At 38.2% G+C, this 24,589-nt stretch overlaps 1 protein-coding gene and 1 pseudogene across 8 annotated transcripts in view; one reads left to right on the forward strand and one right to left on the reverse strand.

Moving 5' to 3' along the window:
- DOCK11 (dedicator of cytokinesis 11) overlaps positions 1-24,589 on the forward strand; it is a 218,800-nt gene that overhangs the window by 153,697 nt on the left and 40,514 nt on the right. For all 8 annotated transcript variants that reach the window (XM_036270311.1, XM_036270309.1, XM_036270310.1 and 5 more), the window contains 5 exons: positions 2,021-2,203; positions 4,638-4,751; positions 7,793-8,008; positions 8,097-8,154; positions 23,883-23,989. In XM_036270311.1, the coding sequence (XP_036126204.1) occupies positions 2,021-2,203; positions 4,638-4,751; positions 7,793-8,008; positions 8,097-8,154; positions 23,883-23,989 (678 nt within the window). The remainder of the gene's footprint in view (positions 1-2,020; positions 2,204-4,637; positions 4,752-7,792; positions 8,009-8,096; positions 8,155-23,882; positions 23,990-24,589) is intronic.
- LOC118635994 lies at positions 22,811-23,293 on the reverse strand (annotated as a pseudogene).

The following is a 24,589-nucleotide window of genomic DNA, read 5'->3' on the forward strand; positions in this document are numbered from 1 at the left end:
AGAGAGATCTGGGTTAGAGAGCTGAACTTGAAGTCATCATCCATACTTTATTTATTGAACACCTTCTGTCTGCCCAGCACTGTAGTAGGTACTAGAGGATACAATGGTAGAGATGTAAAAGAAGAATGGTTTTACCTTCATAAAGTTTTCAGTACAGTGAGGGGGGAGGTAGAAAATAAACAGGTAGATAAAATAATAATTAGGATAATTTCTAGGAAGGAACCAAGGTGCTGTGATAGAGAATAATGATTTGGGAGAGACTCCTTACTTTATATAGGTTTGTCACTTTTAAAATGAAACATGAAATACGAAAAAGGGCCAGCCATTTGAACAGCTCAAGGAAGAACACTCTAGGAGAAGGACATGCATATGCAAAGGCCCAGAGTTGGTAAAGAGCTTGAAATTCTGACAACTGAAAGGCCCAGTTTAGCTAGAGCATAGTAAACTAGAGAGATCATCAGCATATGAGTGGTAGTTGAAGCCATGGGAATTATTTAATTTCTCCTGGAGTGTAAGTAGAGGAAGAACCAAAAAATAGGTCAAGAGTAGTACACTGGAGTAAAATAACATGGAGGGGTTAGAAGAGAAGTCTGTAGAAGAGATGAAAGGGAACAGTCACAGGATTAGGAAGAAAGGCAAATAAGAAGGCTATCATGGAAGCCAAAAGAGAAAAGAGTGTCAACATTATTATGAGATACAGAGTGTTCTAATAAGACAATGGGGAAAGGAAGTCCATTGGAATTGACAGAGTTCACCAATGATTTTGGCCATTGCCCACTCAGAGAAGTGATGTGGATAAAAGACTTAATATAGTGAATTAACTATATTATAGCTATGCCCTCCCATACACCTTTATTTTCATACTAGAATTTCTTGTCCAGCAAGATTTGTTTTCATCTGGTGAAACTGTTAGTGAGATTTCTTTGTGGCCAGTCAGAAAACATTTATTAAACATTCATATCTGTATAGCAATGCACTTGGTGTTAAGGCGATTTTAAAAAGATAGATTCTTGCATGGGTTTAAATTCAAGATTCCCAAGAAGTGATTTTGAAAATGTTGGCCCTCTAGCTTCACACTTCCTGAAAAACATCCATTGTGTACCTGAAGCAGCTTACTCCTTGCTTGCCTAGACGTGTAAGCATGAGAGATTGTAACAAGCCTTTGTTGTATGTATAGTTTATCTTCCACAAAGCAGACTGAATACATCCTCAAAGTAACAGCCACTTGGCTGCTTTGAGTATTACATAGTCACTTTTGTACTCTCTTTCTATGCCAGAATATATCTTTTTAAAGTATAGTTGACATATTATATTACTTCAGGTGTACAACATAGTGATTTGACACATATTCCTCAGATGTGATCACCACAATAAATCTTGTAACCATCTGTCACCAAAGTTTTTATGATAATATTGACTACTTTCCCTATGCAAAATGTATTTTAATAAACACTGTTTATGAGTAGAGGATCCATGTATATATTTGTATGTGTACACTTTATTTATACCCTGTTTTGTTAAAAGGTAATTTACTTGCTCAGTAGATCCCCACTATCATTTTCTCAGCATTTGGAACTTCATAATATAAGAAACCGCTTAAATATAAAGCACAAAAATTAAGTAATGTAGATTGTCCTTCCCATTTTTAAGGGTCAGATTGAGACCCATCAATCATTCATCATTTCAGGCATTCATTAATTTAATGCGTATGATCAAGAACCTATGTATCATTTTTCCCAGATCAAAATGAGCTCTTCTCAGTCTGTACCATTTATTGTGAGTACCTCACATTTTTGTAGTGACATGTATACATACTTGAATTGTTTTGTCATTGACACATGCTGGCCTTTATGTGTTTAACTAATTTAGGTTCTCTAGAAAGGAGCCCTAGTCTTCAGTTTATATGTATCTTCAAAGCACATAAGCTAGATTTAAGTGAGAATAGAGTTGGCATTTGATAGTTGATTGATTTTTATGATTGAATTTTCATACACTTATTTATGTTTTTCCTGTTCTTTAGTTTCCCTCAGCCTTTTTTAAAGGAAGGGTAAACATGTGTGCTGCATTTTGCTATGAGGTTTTAAAGTGCTGCACCTCAAAGATTAGCTCAACCCGGAATGAAGCATCTGCACTTTTGTATCTTCTGATGAGAAACAACTTTGAATATACCAAAAGGAAAACCTTTTTGAGGACACATCTGCAGGTCAGTGAAAATCAAAGCTCCTCTTCTATTCAGTCTTTAGCCTCTAGATCAAGATCTAGAGCTACCCAGTCCAATACAAATAGCTGTTAGCCACATGTGGCCATTTAGCACTTGAAATGTGACTAGTCCGATTTGAGATGTGCCATAAATATGGCTTTTGAAAACTAAGTACCAAAAATAGTAAAATAGCTCAATTGTTTTACAATTACAATGTGTTGAAATGGTATTTTGGATACATAGAGTTAAGTAAAATATATTAAATTCACCTGTGTCTTTTTACTTTTTAATGAAGCTACTAGACAATTTAAAATTACATGCATGGATCACATCATATTTCTATTGGAAAACACTACTCTAGAGCATAGATGTTAAGGGTATAGACCCTAGTTGAGGTTCCAGGACTAACACAGTGTGTGCCTTTAAGCAAGTTACTTCCTTAGACTGTTTGTGCCTCAGTTTCTTCATATGTAAAATAGTGGTAAATATTTGTATCTACCTCATAAGATTGTTTTGAGGATTAAATGAGATGATTAAACAGCAAACAAAACACTTACTAAATATTCCATAACAGATAATATAGTTTGTGTTTTTCATGTTCCAGCATGACCAGTAAATAAAAAATGAAAGAAGTCTCAAGGTGTAGTGGAAAGAATGAACTTTGGAATCAGACTTACCTGGGCTTGATCATAGCTCAGCTACTTACTATATGACTCTAGGCAAGTTTCTCAATCTGTGTTAACTATTTGCCTCATCTGTAAAATGAGGCCAAGTATATTTCACCTTGCAGGACTATCACATGGGATAAAAATAAAGCGTGTGTAGTGCCAGGCATAATGACTAGCACATAATAGACACTTAGTACATGGCAGTTGTTATTCAACATCTCCATATTTTTCTGCTTATTTGATGAAACAGCTCTGAACTAAAACACAATGGGGACTTCTTAGCTTAGTAGACCTCTTTGTAATATGGAACATCCTTGGTCATATTTATATCTTCATTGCCATGGTCTGTCCCATTGGAGTTGTTTATTGGAAATGGGTTCTAAATAGGGGAACAGCTATAAGCAGGATCTTAGAAATGTCATCAGTAATGTGGAAAACCAATGAAAGTGTATTTTTTCTGTAAAAATCTGCTACATAGTTACTTTTGGATACTAGGGCCAGCATTATATATTAGGGTTTTTATAATTTGTCTCCATATGGGGTATCATTTGAATAGCATCTTCCCCCAAAATACTTCTGCAATTAGTATGCCTGAAATTTCCTATTAGGGTCTGTTCTTCTGGGTCAGAGCATCAGTTCTCTCAAGTTCATTATTCAAATATAAATGAATTAAAAAACGTGAAGACTTAGAACCATGTCTGGTACATAGTAAGTGCTCAAAAGGGGGTTAACTAGTATTATGATTATGATCTCTTTAATACTCAGAACAGCTCATTCCCATATTACAAATGAGGGAAATGAAGTACAGAAGGGTTAATAAATTTTCCAAAGCCCCACAGTGAATAATTGATAAAGTCAAGATTTGTATCTAAAGCAGTTTGATTCTAGAGCCTGCACTCAGTATCCTACTTCCCAAGACCAGAGGTTAAAGCATCCAGCCATTAACACCTTACCATGAATCATTTAGGCATTCCTCGAAGGGATCCTGAAAGATTAAAAAGCACCATTAAAAAAAAAAAAGCACCATCAAAGGCCATTACATATACTGATGTCTAAACTAGGTAGGTAGGTCCTAGTCAGAAACAAAAAAGGGAGCTGAGGTGCTGGAGTTGGGAGTTCAGGACACTGAAATGGGCTAGTGAAAAAAATGAGAAACCATTGAAGAAAATGTCATTTATTTTCAACTTTGCCATAGCTATTACCTAGCAAGCATATTCAGACTGGAGACCTGACCACTGTTGTTTCAATTCACTATTATGAAATAGTTTGAGATCTAGCTGTACCATGAGTTTTGAAAAATATTTTCATATCTAATCAAGAAAAGTCTCAATAAAATTTGAAATTGGAACCTTTGAAGTTGCTATTTCAGTAGAAGAATTTAAATTCCTCATGTCTGAAGAAAGTAAATTATGGTGGAACTGTGTAGAATCTTTAAAAGAAATACTTCATAGAAGCCTGGCCAGTGTGGCTCTGTGGTTGAGCATCAACCCATGCACCAAGGGGTCACCAGTTTGATTCCCAGTCAGGACTCATGCCCAGGTTGTGGGCCTGATCCCCAGTGGGGGTTGTGCAGGAGGCGACCAATCGATATTCTTTCTCATCGATGTCTCTCTCTCTCCCTCCCTTCCTCTCTAATATCAATAAAGAAAAAAAAAATTTTTAAAGAAAAAGAAATACTTCATATGAGTGTTTATGGGTTTATACATGATGAAAATAAACAGCATTTGTTCAAAAGACACCTTAAAAACAATGTTTGCTTCTTCCCACAGATAATAATTGCTGTAAGTCAGCTAATAGCTGATGTAGCGCTAAGCGGAGGATCAAGATTTCAGGAGTCTTTATTCATTATCAATAATTTTGCTAATAGTGACAGACCTATGAAGGTATGTTCTCACTTCAAATATAAATTAGAAGCACCTTCACTGTCAGGGAAGTTTACATTCCTAGAGTTAAACTGTTCTTGGATTTACGACTTTCGAGGAATATATAGAATGTAAGCTTCATGAGTTCAGGCTCTGTCTTGTACATCACTGTATCTCTAGCACCTAGAACACTGTCTGGTACCTAGCAGATAGTCAGTATTAGTTGAATGGATGGATGATTGACTGTGCTGTGTATACATAGTTGTTATGGCTAGTAGGATTTGAATTTTTGGGGGGCTTGATTTCTAAACTTGTTCAGAATATGAATGGATCCTTTCTTTCTTAACAGTTGTTAACAATTTATAATAGTGATTAATTAAACACTGAGTTTGAAATTTCACAAAACTCTCACTTCTTAGAACAGTTAACAGCAGCCTGATCCATTGCCAACAGATGAGGAATGGCACAGAAGGGATTTAATATTTGATGAGTTTTAAGAATCATTTGTTAACTGATTGTGGCTTGCCATTGATATTTTTTCCCTTTTTTTATTGAATTTATTGGAATGACATTGGTTAATAAAATTATAAAGGTTTCAGATATACAATTCTACAGTACATCATCTGTATATTGTATTGTATATTTACCACCCCAAGTCAAGTCTCCTTCCATCACCATTTCTCCCACCTTTATAGTCTTCCCTTCCCTCTGGTAATCACCATACTGTTGTCTGTGTTCATTAGTCTTTCTATTTTTTTCCTTTGCTTAATCCCTTCACCCTACTCACCCAGCCCCCAGCCCCTTCCCTCTGACAGCTATCATTTTATTCTCTGTATCTATGAGTCTGTCTCCACTGTGTAAGTTTATTTTGTTCCTTAGATTCCACATATAGGGAAATCACATGGTACTTGTCTTTGTCTAATGGCTTATTTCACTTAGCATAATAATCTCCAGAACAATCCATGCTGTTGCAAAAGGTAAGATATTCTTCTTTTTTATGACTGTGTAGTATTCCATTGTGGAAGTGTACCACAGCTTTTTTTATGCATACATTTACTGATGGGCACTTGGGCTGTTTCCAGATCTTGGCTATTGTAAATAACGCTGCTATGAACATAGAGGAGCATATATTCTTTCAAATTAGTTTTTCAGATTTGTATATATACTTATTGGCATACCCACAGACCCTGAACTCCATTCCTCTTTGTTACATATATGCTTAAAACCTATAATATTGTCAAAATTCCTTTGTTCTTTTGTTGCACGGAGAGCAGGTTCTGATCTTCAGTGATATATGTGTACAAGGGAAGAGGAATCCTTTGCCAATAAAGGACTTTTCCTCCCAGAGGAATCATTTCCATTCTTGGGAAATGTCACCCTCCAGCATAATTTGACAATAAGTTTAAAATCTGAAAAAAATAAAGCTCATAGTCTTAGCATATTTGATGTTTGGAATGTGTAGAATATATGTAGCAAAAAATATTCCCATTGGAACACTGTTTAGACTTTTAAAAAAGCACTGTTGGGCTGGGAAAGTTTGCTTTCCAGCCAGTTCTACTGGTTCCCCCAGAAGATAAGTATATACTCCAACTAATCTCATAGGCAGAGAAACAGCTTCTGTCATTTAGGTGTGTTTATTCATACTCTAAGAGTTCTTACCATCCTTAATTTCATGTTATATAAAAGTTGGATTAGCAACTTTTTCACAGTCAATGGGATCTGTTTTGGCTCTTCTTAATAGGAAATATTTTGCGGGACTAATTTCTGAAATGACTGTTTTTTTTTCTGGTAGGTCAGTCACTACCAAAAAACCCTATTACAACAAGGTATACCTTTCCCCCATTAAATGGAATCTCTTAATGTATAAGAAGGGACTGTATGTATTTAAGTATTTTAAAGGAATAAAGAAGGCACTTTTAAAAACTATTTCCTCCACATTTGGTTCTATTCACATTGGAAAGCTCCCTAACCCTTATATTTATTTCTCTTTCATCATCTTTAAATATACATGTAATTGTGATTACTCCAGTGGGGTTAAGAGAAAATGACAGGACTATGTTAATGGCCATAATAAAGAGGAAACTCTAACTACTGGCTTTGGGGGACAAAAATGACACTTTGAGAGAGGTTAATAATCTCTTTAAACTCTTTAGAATGTTCTGTGATTCATAAGCTCTAATTTGTATAAGTGAATACTTTGTAGTATGGTTTTCACCTTAGTGTATATGGTAGTTGGTGGATGGGATACATATGTTTGTCAGTGTGGAAGAGTGGATAAGATCACTAGCTCTGGAGCCAGACTACCTGGGTGTAAACCCTGTCTCTACCAACCAACTGCGAGACTTTAGCCAAGCTACTTGACTGCTGTGGGCCTCAGTTTTCCATTGGTAAAATTAATTATGATAGTACTTAACTCACAGGATTGTTGTAAAAATTAAAACATATAAAGCACCTAGACCACTGCCTGATACAAAATATACTGTCAATTTTTAGTTACTGTCGTAACTAAAATTACACAATAAAGGGAATATAGATTACTCTTATGGCTGTAGAATTTGGTGGAGGAGCTGGGATTCAAAGCCAGTTAGTATGGTTCCAGTGTCCATGTTTTTAAGTATTGTGAATATGCCGTGCTCAAGTTTAGAGCCTTTGAAACCTGAGCTAGCTGGATCTTTTAAAAATAATTAATTTAAAGTTCTTTGGACATTTCCCAGGTAAAGAACCAAGAACCAAATACCAAGAACTGTAACAAGGATTTAAAAATTATATGTTGCCCTGGCCAGTGTGGCTCAGTTTGTTGAGTGATGTTCCATGTACCGAAAGATTGCTGGTTAGATTCCCAGTCAGGGCACATACCCAGGTTGCAGGTTTGATCCCCGGTCAGGACGCATGTGGGAGATAGCTAGCTGATCAATGTTTCACTTTCCACATGAATGTTTCTTTCTTTCCCTTCCTGTCTCTCTAAAGTTGATTTTTAAAAATCATATGTTGTTCCCAGGATTAAATGCCAAGGCTTAGAGCACATCAATTAATATTTTTTGTTGTTGTTGTTTTGAAATTAGGCAACCGCTTTTCCCACAGAAGTCAAAGATTTGACCAAGAGAATTCGTACCGTTCTTATGGCCACTGCTCAAATGAAGGAGCATGAGAAAGACCCAGAAATGCTAATTGATCTCCAGTATAGTTTAGCTAAATCCTATGCAAGTACCCCAGAGCTCAGGAAAACCTGGCTTGATAGCATGGCCAAGATTCATGTAAAAAATGGAGATTTTTCAGAGGTAACTACTTATATCTTTGTTCTAAACACAACCCTGCCAAACCTCTGGAGCACATTCTAACAGTTCTTTCTTTGTCATCCTTTTTTAGGCAGCAATGTGTTATGTTCATGTAGCAGCTTTGGTTGCAGAGTTTCTTCATCGAAAAAGTAAGATATTTCTGTTATTAAAGATGGGGAGAATTTATGTTAGCACAATAGTTTTTATCTTTGTAGCTTGCAACCACAAATGTGATGTAATTGAGCACTGAAAAATATGTTCACCTTTAGCCTCATTCAGTGTTTAACAGACGTTGTTTAAAAAACTAGTTTCTTCATTTTGCCTTCTGCTTTCATTAAGAGTTAAATAGCATAGGGCCAAGCCTGATATCCAATGTTTATTTTCTGACACTGTCACCCTGGAAGTCTGCCACAAATTAAATTCTTCTCGGGGCTCATGAGAAGCTCTGGATAATACCAGTCACTTACTTTCCTCTTATCTGCCTCAAGTTCACCAACAACTGCCCACAAATTTGCTCTCCACAGCCACTTTAGTGCAACATTACCTTGGTGTTAAAGGGAGTCAGCACATCAGCAAGATGGCCAAATAAGACATCCCTTGTTTGTCTGTCTCCCCCCCACCCCCACCCCAACAACAATTTGCATCTATTCATGGACAAAATTTTCTTTGTGGGAGCTGTGGGATCCAGTGCCATATGCCAAGGGACCTGGGAGTAATGTTACTCACCTCTGCATTAGGTAATAGTCAGACAGATCTCCGTCTTGGCTGTCAATCCTACAGTGGCCCGTGAACTGGCACCAGCCTCTCCCAGCTGAAGTCTAGGAGCCTCTGGGGAATGCTGTCTTAGATAATCACCCATGAACAAGAAAGCCTTGGTGGGAGTCCAGGAGTCCGGTGGAGAAGTTCCAGCATGCCACTGGAGGGAACAAAATTTATATATATATTTAGATAAATTAGAGAGGGTAAAGTTTGACTTTACTTGTGTTACTCCTTCCCCAAGGAGGCACAGTTCAGTGCCAAGAGAAACCTCTTGCCTGTGATTTCTTCCACGGGGAAAACAGACAGCATGTGAGTGGGCACCTGGCTTCTCCCATTGTGCAGGATGCTGCCAAAGAGGCCCATTGCTCCCTTGCCCCATCCAGACTTCTGAGTTGTAAGCTTCATGACGGGGGAGGGGGCAGGAAGAAGCTGGGAGAGTGACAGATAGGATTCTCAGAAGGCATTAAAGGGACACAGATATATACTATATCAAGAAGCTGCTAGCCCGTGGATCTCTCCACATGGCCTATAAGCACCCCCAGTGCTCCATGTGCTTCAGCCATACCTCTCCTATCCTTTAGCTAGTTCCCTGTGCGTGCTCCTGATGGCAACAAGAGCAAGCTTTGGTAGACAGCTAGTGAGCATGAGCAAAAAGTCAACCAAAATCTGTGGACCAGGGAGAGACCACAAACTTGAACTTTAGCACCACTCTTGGGAAAGCAGAAAGGGAGGCTCGTAGCACTTGACCTAGTGTGTTTCATGATGGAGAAAAGACATACAAGCTTAAGAGTTCTGCCACAAGAAGGAACAAGAAGTATGAAGCAGATGTATCTGAAGAATGTCCGTGAAAGCCTCAGAATCCCTAGCAAGGCAGGTGTAAGGCATTTCTCTCCCAGAGTCAGTCAGTAAAGATGGTTGGAAGTAACTGCTACTTCAAATGTGAAGACAGCAATGCAAGACTTAAAGGCACATGAAAAATGAAGGAAACATGACATCACCAATGGATCACAGTAACCTTTTAGTAATCAAACTCAAAGACATGGAGATCTGTAATTTACCTAATAAAGAATTCAGAATAATTGTTTTAAGGAAGCTCATTGACTTATGATAAAATAGAAAATTCAATGGAATCAAGGAAAAAAATACACGAACAAAGGGAGGTTAAACAGAGTTAGAAATAAAAAAAAAAGAACCAAACAAACTCTTGAGCTGAAAAATACAATGAAATGAAAAATGAAATAGAGAGCATTACCACAGGATCAAGCAGAAGAAATAATCTGTACCTTTAAAGTTACTCAGAGGAAATCAAAGAGAAAAGAATGAAAAAGAGTGAAGAAAGTGTTCACATAATGTCCAACCCTGTAAGAATTTTTATGAGTTTATTTGAGGCAAACAGGACAATTGCTGGGAAGCAAAACCTCAATGGATTGAGTAGATGCTTCAGAAATCTGCAGTTTTGCACCTTATTTTATACATTACAATCAAAAGAGGATGCATAAGTGGGGATCCATTGGTGGCAGATTATGGAGGGGAGAGAAAGTAAAGCTGTGGGGGCGGGAACTTCTGAGATTGAATAAAAAGTAAAATGATAAACACAGCTTTTATAAATTTGGTTATAGGATAGTTAATGGTCAACAATGAACACATAACAATAATAAGGGGATTTATGGTCTCTATTATTGTTGTGCCTAGAGGGGTCTAGCAAAAGGGAAGTTAACCTTGACATTCCAAAGGTCTGTTATCTTGGTTGCAAAAGACAATAGACAAACTCAATTAAGTAAAGATTGACTTTTGTTAGGGATGATAGCCTAGGACAGGACTACCTGCCATAAACTGCTTTTAGTTAAAAAGTTTTCATTTTAGACTATCCTTTGTGGTTACTTTTGGTCTCTGAGTTTGTAAGGCCGCTATGCAGGCCTCTCCTGAGCTTGTCAAGTTTACTATGTGGCCCCCTTTTCGTCCATATAACTTACAAGGGAACCCCCATAAAGCTATCAGTGGATTTCTCGGCAGAAACCTTTGCCAGGAGAGAGTGGGATGATATATTCAAAGTGCTAAAAGAATAAAAACTACCAACCAAGAACGTTCTATCCAGCAAAACTGTCCAGAAATGAAAGACAGATAAAGACTCCTTAGGTGAACAAAAGCTGAAGGAAGTCATCACCACTAGACCTACCTTACAGGAAATGCCAGAAGTTCTTGAAGCTGAAATAAATAAAAGGATGCTAATTAGTAACATGAAAACATGTGAAAAGGATCTGTGTGAATGGATAAAGATGTGGCATATATAAAAATATGTATTATTCAGCCATGTGAAAGAAATAAATTGTTGCCATTTGTGACAGCATGGATGGACCCTGAGGGCATTATGCTAAGTAAGTTAGACAGCTAAAGACAAATTCTATATGATCTCACTTATATGTGAAATCTAAAAAAGCCAAACTTATAAAAACAGAGTAGAATGGTGGTTACCAGGCACTGAAGGAGATGAGATGTTGTTCAAAGGGTACTGTCTTCTCACTTATCAGATGAATAAGTTCTGGAGACCTAATGTACAGCATAGTAATTATAATTAACAATACTGTATTATATACTTGAAAGTTACTAAGAGAGTAGATCTTAAATTCTACACCCTCCCCCCAAAAAAAGGTAATTATGTGTGGTAATTAACATTATTATGTTAATTTTTCAGTGTGTGTGTGTGTGTGTGTGTGTATTAAATTAGCACATGCACTTTAGATTCATAGTGTTATATATCAAAAAATGATTGGCAATGGACATTGCAATGAAATCTCCCACTATCTTAATGGATAAGCTACTTCCTTTAAGGCAATTGAATGAGTAGCCTTAGGCCAAAATGAAACCATCTTTTGGGAATCATTTCATTCTGGATTTGGCTATGAGAATACAACCTTTTTTTTTTTTATCCTCACCCAAGGACATTTTTTGCATTTTTCTTCAAATAGAGCGGGAGGGAGGGAGGGGGGGAGAGAGAGAGAAAGAGAGAGAGAGAGAGGAACACCGACGTGAGAGAGACACATCGAGTAGTTGCCACCCACACGACCCCAACCGGGGCCAGGGCCAAACCACAACTGAGGTACATGCCCTTTGCGGGAACCGAACCCAGGACTCTCTGGTCTGCAGGCCGATGCTCTAACCACTGAGCAAAACTGGCCAGGGCTACAACCATATTTTGTTTTTTAATTACAGAATTCCTACTAGTAACTATATATCTTTCATTATTTATATCAAGGGCTCAGAGTCTGATTGCCTCTATTAATACCACTCATGTGGAGAATCTTTTTCTTTTCTTTTTTTTTTAATCTTCACCCGATGACATTTTCCCATTTTTGTTCAGATAGAGTGGGAAGGAGAGAAAGAAACATTGACATGAAAGGGATACATCAAGTGGCTGCCTCCCACACAACCCAACCAGGGCCAGGGACGAACCACAACCAAGGTACGTGCCCCCAGCGGGAACCGAACCTAGGTCTCTCTGGACCGCAGGCTAATGCTCCAACTGCTGAGCCAAATTGGTCAGGGCAAGAATCTTTTTCTAAAGAGTCTTACCAAACATGGTATCATGATTAAAATGTCGATTCATTTAACTTATATTTTAAGTTAACACTTTCTGTTTGATACTGAAAATTTTTTGAAAAATGCATTTGTTTGAATTTGGCATACTCTGGTTTTCTCCTTTTGGTACACATATAGCTTTAAAATGGAGAAAAAGACCATCAATAGAAGGTCCTACATACTGGTCTGCCTGTGAAATTACAGTAAAAATTAATATTGAAATTGAACACCTGCAATTCCAAATAAAGTAACAGATATGAGATCCCTAAACACAGTACTGACTAAATTTTAGCTATATCTGTCAGAGAAAGTAGATTAATATTATCATCTTTTTAATTAGTAGACATCCGAAATAAGAATTTTATGTTCACCAAGTATAGAACTATATTATTTACATATTGAAACAGTTAAATATATTAAAATATTTTCTTAGTATAAGTTTTCAGAAGTACAAAGACCTCAAGACCAAACAAAAATCAAGAATTATTCATCTCTTGCTCTGGCCGGTTTGGCTCAGCGGTTGGAGTGTTGGCCTGCGGACCATAGAGTCCCGGGTTCAGTTCTCTCTAGGCCCTAGGGGCTAGGAGCACATACCAAAGAATTATTCATCTCCATTATCAATACATAAACCTTAGGAATATAACTATAGGATTAGACAAAATAGCAGCCAATATAGAATATACATATTGCTGTGTGTTTTTTGGACATTAGCTTGAGAGAGCTTGCCTGAACACCAAACAGTATATCTTTTAACAAGTGGAAATAGTGCTTTTAACTAATGATTTAAGTATTTATTTAATAATTTCTTCAAGATTTTTTAGAATGTATACTTCATAGAACTCAAAGAGCTCTGTCTGAGTAGGGAAAAGTGATGTTTTATATTTTAAACAAAAATAATATTAAATTTGGGAGAAGTTTGCATGTTTATTTATAGGTACTATCTGTTTTTAAATCTGGAATATTCTACTTGCTTAAACTAGAAAACCTTATTCTAAAATGGTGGCAGTGGGAATATCCTCAGGCTTTTTTCCCCTTAGATTCACTCATTCAGATAATCCATAACACCTTCTTTTGTTAATTATTTGATTAAACTATGATAGTTATGCTGAAGTAGAGTACTATTTTATTTATTTATTTATTTTTTATGAATTTTTATTTATTTTTTTGTTACAGATATTTTACCTTTTTACCCCATTGGCACCCCCCACCCCACCCCACCTCCAACCCGTCCCCGGCTTAGTTGTCCATGTCCATTGGTCATGCATACATGCATATAAGTTCTGTGGTTTATCTCTTCCCACCCCCCCACCCCCATCCCCTCTTCTGAGGGATGTCAGTCTGTGCCCTACTTCCGTGTGTCTGGGTCTACTGTATTCCTCAGACTGTTATGTTCATTATACTCCGTATATAAGTGAGATCATGTGCTATTTGTCTTTTTCTGCTTGGCTTCTTTCACTTAGGATAATACTTTCCAGGTCCCTCCATGTCGTGTCAAAGGATAAGAGATCTTTCTTTTTTACCACTGCATAGTACTCCATTGTGTATATATACCACAGCTTTGTTATCCATTCATCTACTGGTGGACACTTGGGCTGTTTCCAGATCTTAGCTATTGTAAATAGTGCTGCTATGAACATGGGGGTACATATATTCTTCCTGATTGGTGTTTCAGGCTTCTTAGGGTATATTCCCAGCAGTGGGATCACTGGGTCAAATGGAAGTTCAATTTTTAATTTCTTGAGGTAGCACCATATTGTTTTCCATAGCGGCTGCACCAGTCTGCATTCCCACCAGCAGTGTATTAGAGTCCCCTTTTCTCCACACCCTCGCCAACACTTGTTGTTTGATGATTTGTTGATGGCGGCCATTCTGACAGGTGTGAGGTGATACCTCATTGTTGTTTTAATTTGCTTCTCTCTGATGATTAGTGATGTTGAGCATTTCTTCATATGTCTCTTGGCCATTTGTATGTCCTGTTTGGAGAGGTGTCTATTCAGCTCCTCTTCCCATTTTTTAATTGGGTTCTTTGTCTTCCTTTTGTGGAGTTGTATGAGCACTCTATATATATTGGAAATTAACCCCTTATCTGATACATCATTGGCAATGATGTTCTCCCATACAGTGGGTTGCCTTTCCATTTTGATGATTGTTTCTTTTGCTGTGCAGAAGCTTTTTAGTTTGATGTAGTCCCATGTGTTCATTTTCTCCTTTATTTCTGTTGCCTTAGGTGATGTATCAGTGAAAATTCTGCTCCGTATGATGTCCGAAATTTTGTTGCCTACATTTTCTTCTAGAATTTTTATGGATTCACGGGTCACATTTAAGTCTTTTATCCATTTCGAGTTTATTTTTGTGTATGGTGTAAGTTGATGGTCTAGTTTCATTTTTTTGCATGTAGCTGTCCAATTTTCCCAACACCATTTATTAAAGAGGCTGTCTTTACTCCACTGTATGCTCTTGCCACCTTTGTCAAATATTAATTGAGCGTATTGCCTTGGGTCCATTTCTGGGTTTTCAGTTCTGTTCCACTGGTCTATATGCCTGTTCTTGTGCCATTACCAGGCTGTTTTGGTTACAGTCGCTTTGTAGTATAACCTGATATCTGGTATTGTGATCCCACCTACTTTGTTCTTCTTTTTCAAGATTGCTGTGGCTATTCGGGGTCTTTTTTGGTTCCATATGAACTTTTGAAGTATTTGTTCTAGTTCTATGAAATATGTCGTTGGTATTTTGATGGGGATTGCATTGAATCTATAGATTGCTTTGGGTAGTATGGACATTTTAATTATGTTAATTCTTCCAATCCATGAACAGGGTATGTGCTTCCACTTTTTTATATCTTGCTCTATTTCTTTTTTCAATGACCTGTAGTTTTCTGCAAATAGGTTCTTTACTTCTTTCGTTAAGTTTATTACTAGGTATCGTAATTTTTTTGGCGCGATGGTAAATGGGATTGTTTTTTCAGTTTCTCTTTCTGTGAGTTCATCATTGATGTACAAGAATGCCGTCGATTTCTTGACGTTAATTTTGTATCCTGCTACTTTGCCAAATTCATTTATTAAGTCTAATAGATTTTTGATGGAGTCTTTAGGGTTTTCTATGTACAATATCATGTCATCTGCAAATAATGACAGTTTTACTTCCTCCTTTCCAATTTGGATCCCTTTGATTTTTTCTTCATGTCTGATTGCTGTGGCTAAGACTTCCAGTACAATGTTAAATAAGAGTGGCAAAAGTGGACATCCCTGTCTTGTTCCTGTTCTTAATGGAAATGTTTTTAGTTTCTGTCCATTGAGTATGATGTTGGCTGTAGGTCTTTCATATATGGCCTTTATTATGTCGAGATATGATCCCTCTATTCCTACATTGCTGAGCGTTTTTATCAGAAATGGATGCTGGATTTTGTCGAATGCTTTTTCAGCATCTATTGATATGATCTTGTGGTTTTTATTCTTCATTTTGTTTATGTGGTGTATCACATTTATGGATTTGCGAATATTGTACCAGCCTTGCATCCCTGGGATGAATCCCATTTGGTCATGGTGAATAATTTTTTTGATGTATTTCTGGATCCGATTTGCTAATATTTTGTTCAGTGTTTTGGCGTCTATGTTCATCAGGGATATTGGCCTATAGTTTTCTTTCTTCGTAGTGTCTTTTTCTGGTTTTGGAATTAGAATTATGCTGGCCTCATAGAACGTGTTTGGAAGTCTTCCTTCTTATTGAATTTTTTGAAATAGTTTGAGGAGAATGGGTGTTAGTTCTTTTTTGAATGATCGTTAGAACTCCCTCGTGAAACCATCTGGGCCTGGGCTTTTGTTTGCTGGGAGAGACTTGATTACCTCTTCAATTTCCTTAGTTGTTATTGGTCTGTTCAAGTTTTCTATCTCTTCCGGGAATAGTTTTGGGAGACTCTGTGTTTCTCGAAATTTGTCCATTTCGCTTAGATTGTCTAATTTGTTGCCATATAGTTGTTCATAGTAGTTGTTAATGATCTTTTGTATTTCCGTGGCGTTGGTTGTTACTTCTCCTCTTTCATTTCTGATTTTGTGTATTTGGGTTCTCTCTCTTTGTTTCTTGGTGAGTCTAGCTAAGGGTCCATCAATCTTGTTTATCTTTTCGAAAAACCAGCTCTTTGTTTCATTGATCCTTTGAATTGTTTTTTTGGTCTCTATGTCATTTATTTCTGCTCTGATCTTTACTATTTCCTTCCTTCTACTTGCTCTGGGGTTTTCTTTTTGTTTGCTTTCTAATTCTTTAAGTTGTGAGGTTAGACAGTCAATTAGAAATTTTTCTTGTTTTTTGGGGTAGGCCTGTAGTGCTATGAACTTCCCTGTCAGAACTGCTTTCGCTGCATCCCATAGATTTTGTGTTGTTGTGTCTTCATTTTCATTGGTTTCCATGAAGTTTTTAATTTCTTCCTTGATCTCCTCGGTGACCCATTCATTGTTTAATAACATGCTATTTAGCCTCCATGTGTTGAAATGTCTTTGCATGTTCCTGTTGCAATTGATTTCTAGTTTCATGCTATTGTGATCTGAGAAGATGCTTGATATGATTTCAATCTTCTTGAACTTGTAGAGATTCAGTTTGTGTCCTATCATGTGGTCTGTCTTTGAAAATGTCCCATGTGCACTTGAGAAGAATGTGTATTCTGTAGTTTTGGGGTGTAATTCTCTGTAGATATCTATTAAATCTATTTGGTCTAGTGCTTCATTTAGAGTCTCTGTTTCCTTGCTAATTTTTTGCCTAGAGGATCTATCCAGTGCTGTCAACGGGGTGTTGAAGTCCCCTGCTATGATTGTATTGTTGTTGATTTCTCCTTGGAAGTCCTCCAGAAGATTTTAAATATATTTTGGTGCTCCTATGTTGGGTGCATATATGTTTATCAAGGTTATATCTTCCTGTTGGATAGATCCTTTCAATATTATATAGTGGCCTTCTTTGTCTCTAGTTATGGTCTTCATTTTGAAATCTGTTTTATCAGATATGAGAATTGCTACTCCAGCTTTTTTTTGCTTTCCATTTGCTTGGACATTTTTTTTCCATCCCTTCACTTTCAACCTATATGAGTCTTTTGTTGAGAGGTGGGTCTCTTGTAAACAACATATAATTGAGTCATGCTTTCTTATCCAATCAGCTACTCTGTGTCTTTTTATGGGAGCATTCCATCCATTTACGTTTAAGGTGATTATTGATATGTACTTATTTATTGCCATTTTTGTTTAGTGTGGTTCTATTTTTCTTCCCATTTCTACTGCTAATTACAGCAGTCCTTTTAACATTTCTTGCAGTACTGGGTTGGTGCTAATGTATTCCCTTAGCCTTTTTTTGTCTGGGAAGCTCTTTATTTGATTTCTATTTTGAATAATAGCCATGCTGGGTAGAGTAGTCTTGGATTCAGATTCTTGTTTTTCATGACTTTGATTACTTCATGCCATTCTCTTCTGGCCTGTAGTGTTTCTTGTGAGAAGTCAGCTGAGAGCCTTATGGGGTTCCCTTTGTAGGTAACCTGTTGCTTATATCTTGCTGCTTTTAGGATTCTCTCTTTGTCTTTAATTTGTGGCATTTTAATTACTATATGTCTTGGTGTGGGCCTGTTTGGGTTCTTCTTACTTGAGACTCTCTGTGCTTCTTGTACTTGAATGCCTTCTTCCTTCACCAAATTAGGGAAGTTTTCTGTTACTATTTGTTTGAATATATTCTCTATCCCTTGCTCATTTTCTTCTTCTTCAAGGACTCCTATGATGCAAATATTATTACATTTCCAGTTCTCCCATAGTTCTCTTAAGCTGTCTTCCTGTTTTTTAATAGTTTTTTCCTTTTGTTTTTCTGATTGGTTGATTTTTTCTACCCTGTCTTCTAATTTACCGATCCGGTCCTCAGCTTCCCCTACTCTGCTTTTTAAACCTTCCAATGTGTTTTTCATTTCTGATATGTCATTTTTTATCTCTTCTTGTTGATTTTTAATTTCCAATTGGCTTATTTTCAGTGTCTCTATATCCTTACTCATGCTGTTCAGCTTCCTCAAGATCATGGCTCTGAATTCTAGCTCTGTTAACATGCCTAATTGCTCCACATTGATCTCATCTTCGGTGGAGGTCTCTTGCTCTTTCATTTGGCTTCTGTTTCTGTGTTTCACCATTTTGGCTATCACTGTGGGCTTTGGAGCCTGTCAAGTTCTCCCTGTGGGTGTTGGTGTTCTGCTGTTTGTGGCTCCCTCTCCTGTGTTTAGATGAGCGAGGGAGGACCCATGTTGAACACCACTGTCAAGTCTTACTTTCCTAGTTAAAGTTGCCAGCCCAGGAAAGGTACTGTTATCCTCTAGCTTTTTGCCTGGAGGCTAGCAGTCTAGGTTAATTGATGAGTTTTGGGTTGTCAGTTGATTGAAAAACTCCCTCTGGTGCTTAGCCAAGGGGCTTTCACGAGGGTGGGGCAGATGCTGGTTGTTAGTGAGCCTCAATTAACACTTCAATGGGCCACAGGGTGGGGTTGGATCTCCGAGGGAGGGGCTGCTGCCTCTCCTCAGAGCCCTGGGAAGGAGCAATGTGGCCACCGTCCTGAGTGGCTGCTCTCAGCCAAAGCTCTGAGCGCCCTCCAAACCCCGAGTGTCCCGACAGAGTTCCAGTCCAGTCCGCCCTCCCTCTGCCGGAGCCCAAGGTGAGTGGCTGTGGCTGTTTCAGCCTCTGTCCCAGCTGCGCTGTGGAGCCGCCTGGGAGTGTAACCCGAGGGCGCCGCTCCCAGCTGAGGCCGCTGGCGAGCTGCCGACCGTGGGCTCCCAGCCCCGTCTCGCGCCTTCGCAAGCCTACCGGGATCGAGTCGGTGTCCCTCGTTGTATGGTCCTCGCAAGCTCCTTTTCTATTGGTTTTTCCTGTCGATTTGTCTGTGTTATAGTTGTAATTCCAGTTTGGTTCTGGGAGACGGTCTGTGTAGCTCCGCTCACTCCGCCGCCATTTTTCCTATCAGAGTACTATTTTAAAACATGTTAAAAACTGAATCTGTTAACCTGTTGTCCAGTTGGAGAACTCCATGATCTAGACAAGACCTGGATATTTGCAGAGTAAATGAAAGTATATTTGAGCCCTGGCCGGTTTGGCTCAGCGGTTAGAGCATCGGCCTGTGGTCCAGAGAGACCCGGGTTCGGTTCCCGCTAAGGGCACGTACCTGGGTTGCAGTTTGTCCCCGGCCCTGGTCGGTCGTGCGGGTGGCAGCCACTCGATGTGTTCCTTTCACATCAATGTTTCTCTCTCTCTCTCTCTGTTCCTCTCTCTCCCTCCCACTCTACCTGAACAAAAAATGGAAAAATGTCCACGGGTGAGGATAAAAAAAAAAAAAAAAGAAAGTATATTTGAGTGCAGAACTGGAAAAAATAAAAGTTTTATTTATACTTTTAAGACAAACTTATTTAACATAAGAATTGAGTAAATCTGGAATCCTTTGTTTTCTATCATAAGGGTGTCCTTTGATAATGAATACAAAAGGGAAGGAGAGTCCAGCCAGTGTGGGTCTGTGGTTCAGCACTGACCCATGCACCAAGAGGTTGCTGGTTCGATTCCTGGTCAGGACACATGCCCATGTTGTGGGTCCAATCCCCAGTGGGGGGCATTCAGGAAGCAGCCAATTGATGTTCTCTCTCATTGATGTTTCTATCTCTCTCTCCCTCTCCCTTCCTCTCTAAAAATCCATGCAGAAAAAATAAAAGGGAAGGAGAGTTAGCTATATTATAAATCTCTAGCATATCAATTGCCAAAAATTGTGTTTTCTCAGTCTTATTTCATTTCTCTTGAAGTCATTATAAAGCATTGTTTAAATCAAGATGGAATGAAATGCTACTGATCAGCTGATGCATTCTCCTGTATCGAGTTTTTAAGGAAAAAAAAAAAAAAGTTTGTCTCATTGGGTGGTTGCCTAAACAAGCAAGGACTTGGGCCTTTGCCCCCCAGGGGTTACTACAGATATTTTTCTCATGTTTCAGACACTGAACTTAAAGGGAAAGGGGAGGGAGGTCTGCAGTTCTCCCTGCCCCGCCCCCAGCCTCAAACTTCTTTAAGATAGCCAGAACTCTTGTTCTTTTTGCTAGAGGAACCTTAAGGATTATTATTCTCTTCCTTTTACCAAAGTTACTTTGAATTGGTGATACTGGGTGTCATTCCCACCCCAAAAAATGTAAAATAAAAAAACAAATCTAAATTTCTTTATTTCTGTTTTGTCTGAAAACCTCAAAATGTTCTAGATCTCATTCTCTGGAGGGCAGACTTGATGTATCACTTCCTGAGCATCGGCAGAACTGTTTTCCCCCAGGGAAGACAAGAGTCAAATTTTTACATTCTTCCACCACCGCATAGTACCCAAGGTTCAGAAGAGCTTCAGGCCTGTAGGGCTTCCACTCCACATCAACCCTGAAAAAGAAATGTTCTTTCCCAGAGAGTCTGTTGTTTCATTCCTTATAGGGTAATGTTGATCTCTTTCCCAAGTTCTTGTACTCAGGATCTGATAGCTTAAGTTCTACAAAGCTTTTTATTCCCCAATTCCTTCCCAATCACAGATTTTTCCTTTTTTGTGCCCCCATCAGGACTCTTACCTCTTACCCTTTTTTGGACTAGCCGTCTTATTTTATCAAGGGATGGACAGCTTCCCCATCCTCCAAACTCCACCCCACTTTTTTTATGGGAGAATTCCTGCTCACAGTAGTGGTCTACTTACAGTTTGCATCTGGCTTTCCCTATGATAGCATTCAGGAGTACAGAAGCTACAGTTGTATAAATGGCAAGGTCAGGAATCCAAGTCACATATCAGAAAGACTGATAGATTCTCCAAGACCACTTTATATAATGCTACATAGGGTTTTGTGACATCCCTCAAACACATGCCTCTTTCTCTTGGAATATATATACTGGCACTTCTAGATTCAGTAACTTGTTTCATCTAAAAATCTTTCCAGAACTAAGGGGAATCATAATTTCCCCCCAAGTATTTTAAAGACCCTAACGAACAAAAGGGCCCTCATATTATTGGATAGTTTGGTGGGTGTTGATAACTTAAGCAAACAAGGAGATAGTGTCTCTTCTAGGTAGAAAGATGTCATCAGGCATAGGAACCAGACAACACACTTAAGCAAAAATAGTAGACTCTGAAGCTGAAAATGCACACTAGAAGTCTCTTTTTTAAATATGTTTTATTGATTTTTTAGAGAGAGGAGAAGAGAGAGAGAGATAGAAACATTGATGTGAGAGAGATACATTGATCAGGCTGCAACCCAGGCATGTGCCCTGACTGGGCATGGAACTGGGACCTCTCAGTCCATGGGACAATGCTCAATTCACTGAGCCACACTGGCCAACCACACACTAGAAGTCTTTATACCAGATGATGCAGATGCAACCTCCAAAAGTAAGTGTTGACCGTTTCTGGGAAGAAACATAATTACCCTCCTTTTAAAAGTCTCTCTCCCAAGATGCTTTAGCCTCATCTGAGCTCAGGCACTTTTATCCTCCTCTAAATCACAGCATTCTATATATATCATTGAAGAAGGAGATAATGAAAAACCCTAGATTTGGGGATCACCTAAAATAATAATCTCCTCATAGCAGACAGGAATCCCCCCAACCCCCATGAACCTAACAGCCTGAGGCCTTCAGGGACTGACCCTGTTCATTGTTAAGGGTTACATTCTTATCTCTTCACTCAAGTTTTTTTTTTTTTCTTTCATAATTGAGATCTTTATTGTTTTGAGGATAAATACACAGACATTTCAGTTTGTACAGAATTCTTATGTATCAAAAACCTAACAAATCACTTGGTTATGATTCTTTTCTAAACAGTTATTTCAGTGACTTTCCAGCTTAAAATTTGAGGGCTAATTTTTCTTAATAGAGTATCAAGTACCAATATTTTCAAATGTTGATATGCTCTTATATCAGTCCTACTAATTCACAATTTAATACCAAATATACTACATAATCAAAATTTCAAACTTTCACAGCACATTAACAAAGGAAAACTGAACTACCACACCAAAGATGTTATACACTGCAGGAAATTTTGACAGGGAGAGGCCAAGATCAAGGAGTGATTTTCTTTAGGGAACAGTTCTACCAAAAACATGAGAATAGAAGTCATTTAAAATGCTTAAGACATATTAAGTGCACAACTGAGTCCAAATTGCCATTTAGTATGCTTTGTATTATAAGATATAAAAACTACCCCCATCTATGAAATATTAAGCTGACACCCAAGACAATTTTCTGGTTGTACCAAAATAAATAAATATACCCAGCAAATGATTTCACCTCTTAAAAAAGAAGCTAAATTTATACTTTAAAAATGGGATGAGGTAGAATTCTCTCCTAATTAAAAATGTTTTTAGAGCTACTACAAAGCTTGCATTTACAAAATAGTTGATGAAAAAATAGTCCTCTAGATTGTACAAGAAGGGAGACAGGCACCACTGATAAGACATGGTATATGATATTAATCAGACTTGGCTTCTTTTTCTCCCGCCTCATCCGAGGCTGGATTCTCCTTGTTTTTAGTGTCTCCGTTTTCTGCAGGTAGATCTTTAGGTTCCTGGTTAGCCACTTCAGCCTGTTTTCCCTTTGCTCCCCTTTCCCTTTTGTTTGCACTTGTTTGTTTGTCTGCAGATTTATCCTTTCCTATGACCTTTTTTTTTTTTTTTTTGCTACGTTTCCACTTTTACAGGAGCAGGTTTAGTTGAAAACCTTGCTGATGTCTTCTCGGGGCTCCTTCACTGCCCCCTTGGCCGAGCTAATCTTCCTTTGGGCATTATGGCGCGGGGGGGGGGTGCGGGGGAGTTACTGTATGCCGAGAGCCTTCTCTGAGTTTGGACCACCTGGCTGCTGCTGCTTCTCCCACCACCCAACCCTCCACAGGGGTGGTTTCACTCAAGTTTTGGGGCCCTCTTTCTTACAGCTCAGCTTTTAATTTCATAGACATTATCAAGTGGAAGGTTTTCTCCTAAAATTGGAAAAGTTCTAATGCAGTACTAGTCAGTGGCCTGTGGACGAGCTAGCTACCAGTCTGAGACTTTTTTATTAACTAGTCCACAAGATGGAGAAGTATTATCCTGAATGTAAATCAACTGTGTCACCGAGCACAATATTTAGTTCAGCTGACTCTTTTTTTTCATGGAAAGACTTTGTCGAAGAAGGAAATGAATTGATTTACATTCTAGTGCAGGGTCCTCATCTTGTCGTGGTGTAGTACTTGAATAGAAGTCTGTAACAGATCATTTTAGGCATGCTTAGCTTCACAAATGAAGTGTGTCATGCTTTCAAAAGAAGTGTGTCATGCTCTTTCTTCAGTGGTTTTTATTACCGGGGCCAGGGATCAATCCTGCAACCTAGATTTGTGCCCTTGACCTGGAATTGAACCTGAGACCCGTCAGTACATTGGCTGACACTCTAACCACTGACCCATGCCAGCCAGGGCTCTGTTTTTATTTTTTAAGGGTAACCAAGGCTATCTGTTATTTACAGTACACTTTCTTATATAAATTTACTTTACTATTTTTTTCTTCACACAGAATTATTCCCTAATGGATGTTCAGCCTTCAGGAAAATTACTCCCAATATAGATGAAGAAGGAGCAATGAAAGAAGATGCGGGAATGATGGATGTCCATTATACTGAAGTAAGATTCCAGGGCCTGCATTGCCAATTATATAAATTTAACTTATTAAAATATATTTTTATTTAAAAATTACTACAACTAACTTCATTTGTAAGGTAACTAAGGGTTGATAACTGTAAGCATTAAGACTGCCCAGAGCAGTTAGGAATGTGGAGAGCCCTGCCTCTGGAAATCTTCCTATTGTCTGGTTTTAGAAATGCACCATTTATTATCCTCAAATCACCATCACAGTAACCAGATCAGGGTCAACATACTTTGGAAAATTTCTATTAAAAATACAGTTAAGGTAATAGCTAAGCAGAGTATGCATACAGGTACTTTTGACATGGAAAATTTCTATTCTAACCTTTATATGGATAGCAAATAGCTTCAGTTGTCACACAGTCAACAAATATTTACTGAGCACTGACTTATGAGTAAGGCTCTGGACTTGATGATATAGGAGTTATCAAATAATTGGATATGTCTGATCTCTGACCTCTAATGTCTACCTGAGAGATAAGACAGCATCACAAAATGGAAATAGGCAAGACAGTGCTGTTTAGGTAATATAAACAGTATATTCCATGCAGAGTCAAATGTGAAAGAGATGCCTTTGGG

The sequence above is a fragment of the Molossus molossus genome, unplaced genomic scaffold, assembly GCF_014108415.1.
Source record: "Molossus molossus isolate mMolMol1 unplaced genomic scaffold, mMolMol1.p scaffold_m16_p_2, whole genome shotgun sequence".
Lineage (NCBI taxonomy): Eukaryota > Metazoa > Chordata > Mammalia > Chiroptera > Molossidae > Molossus > Molossus molossus.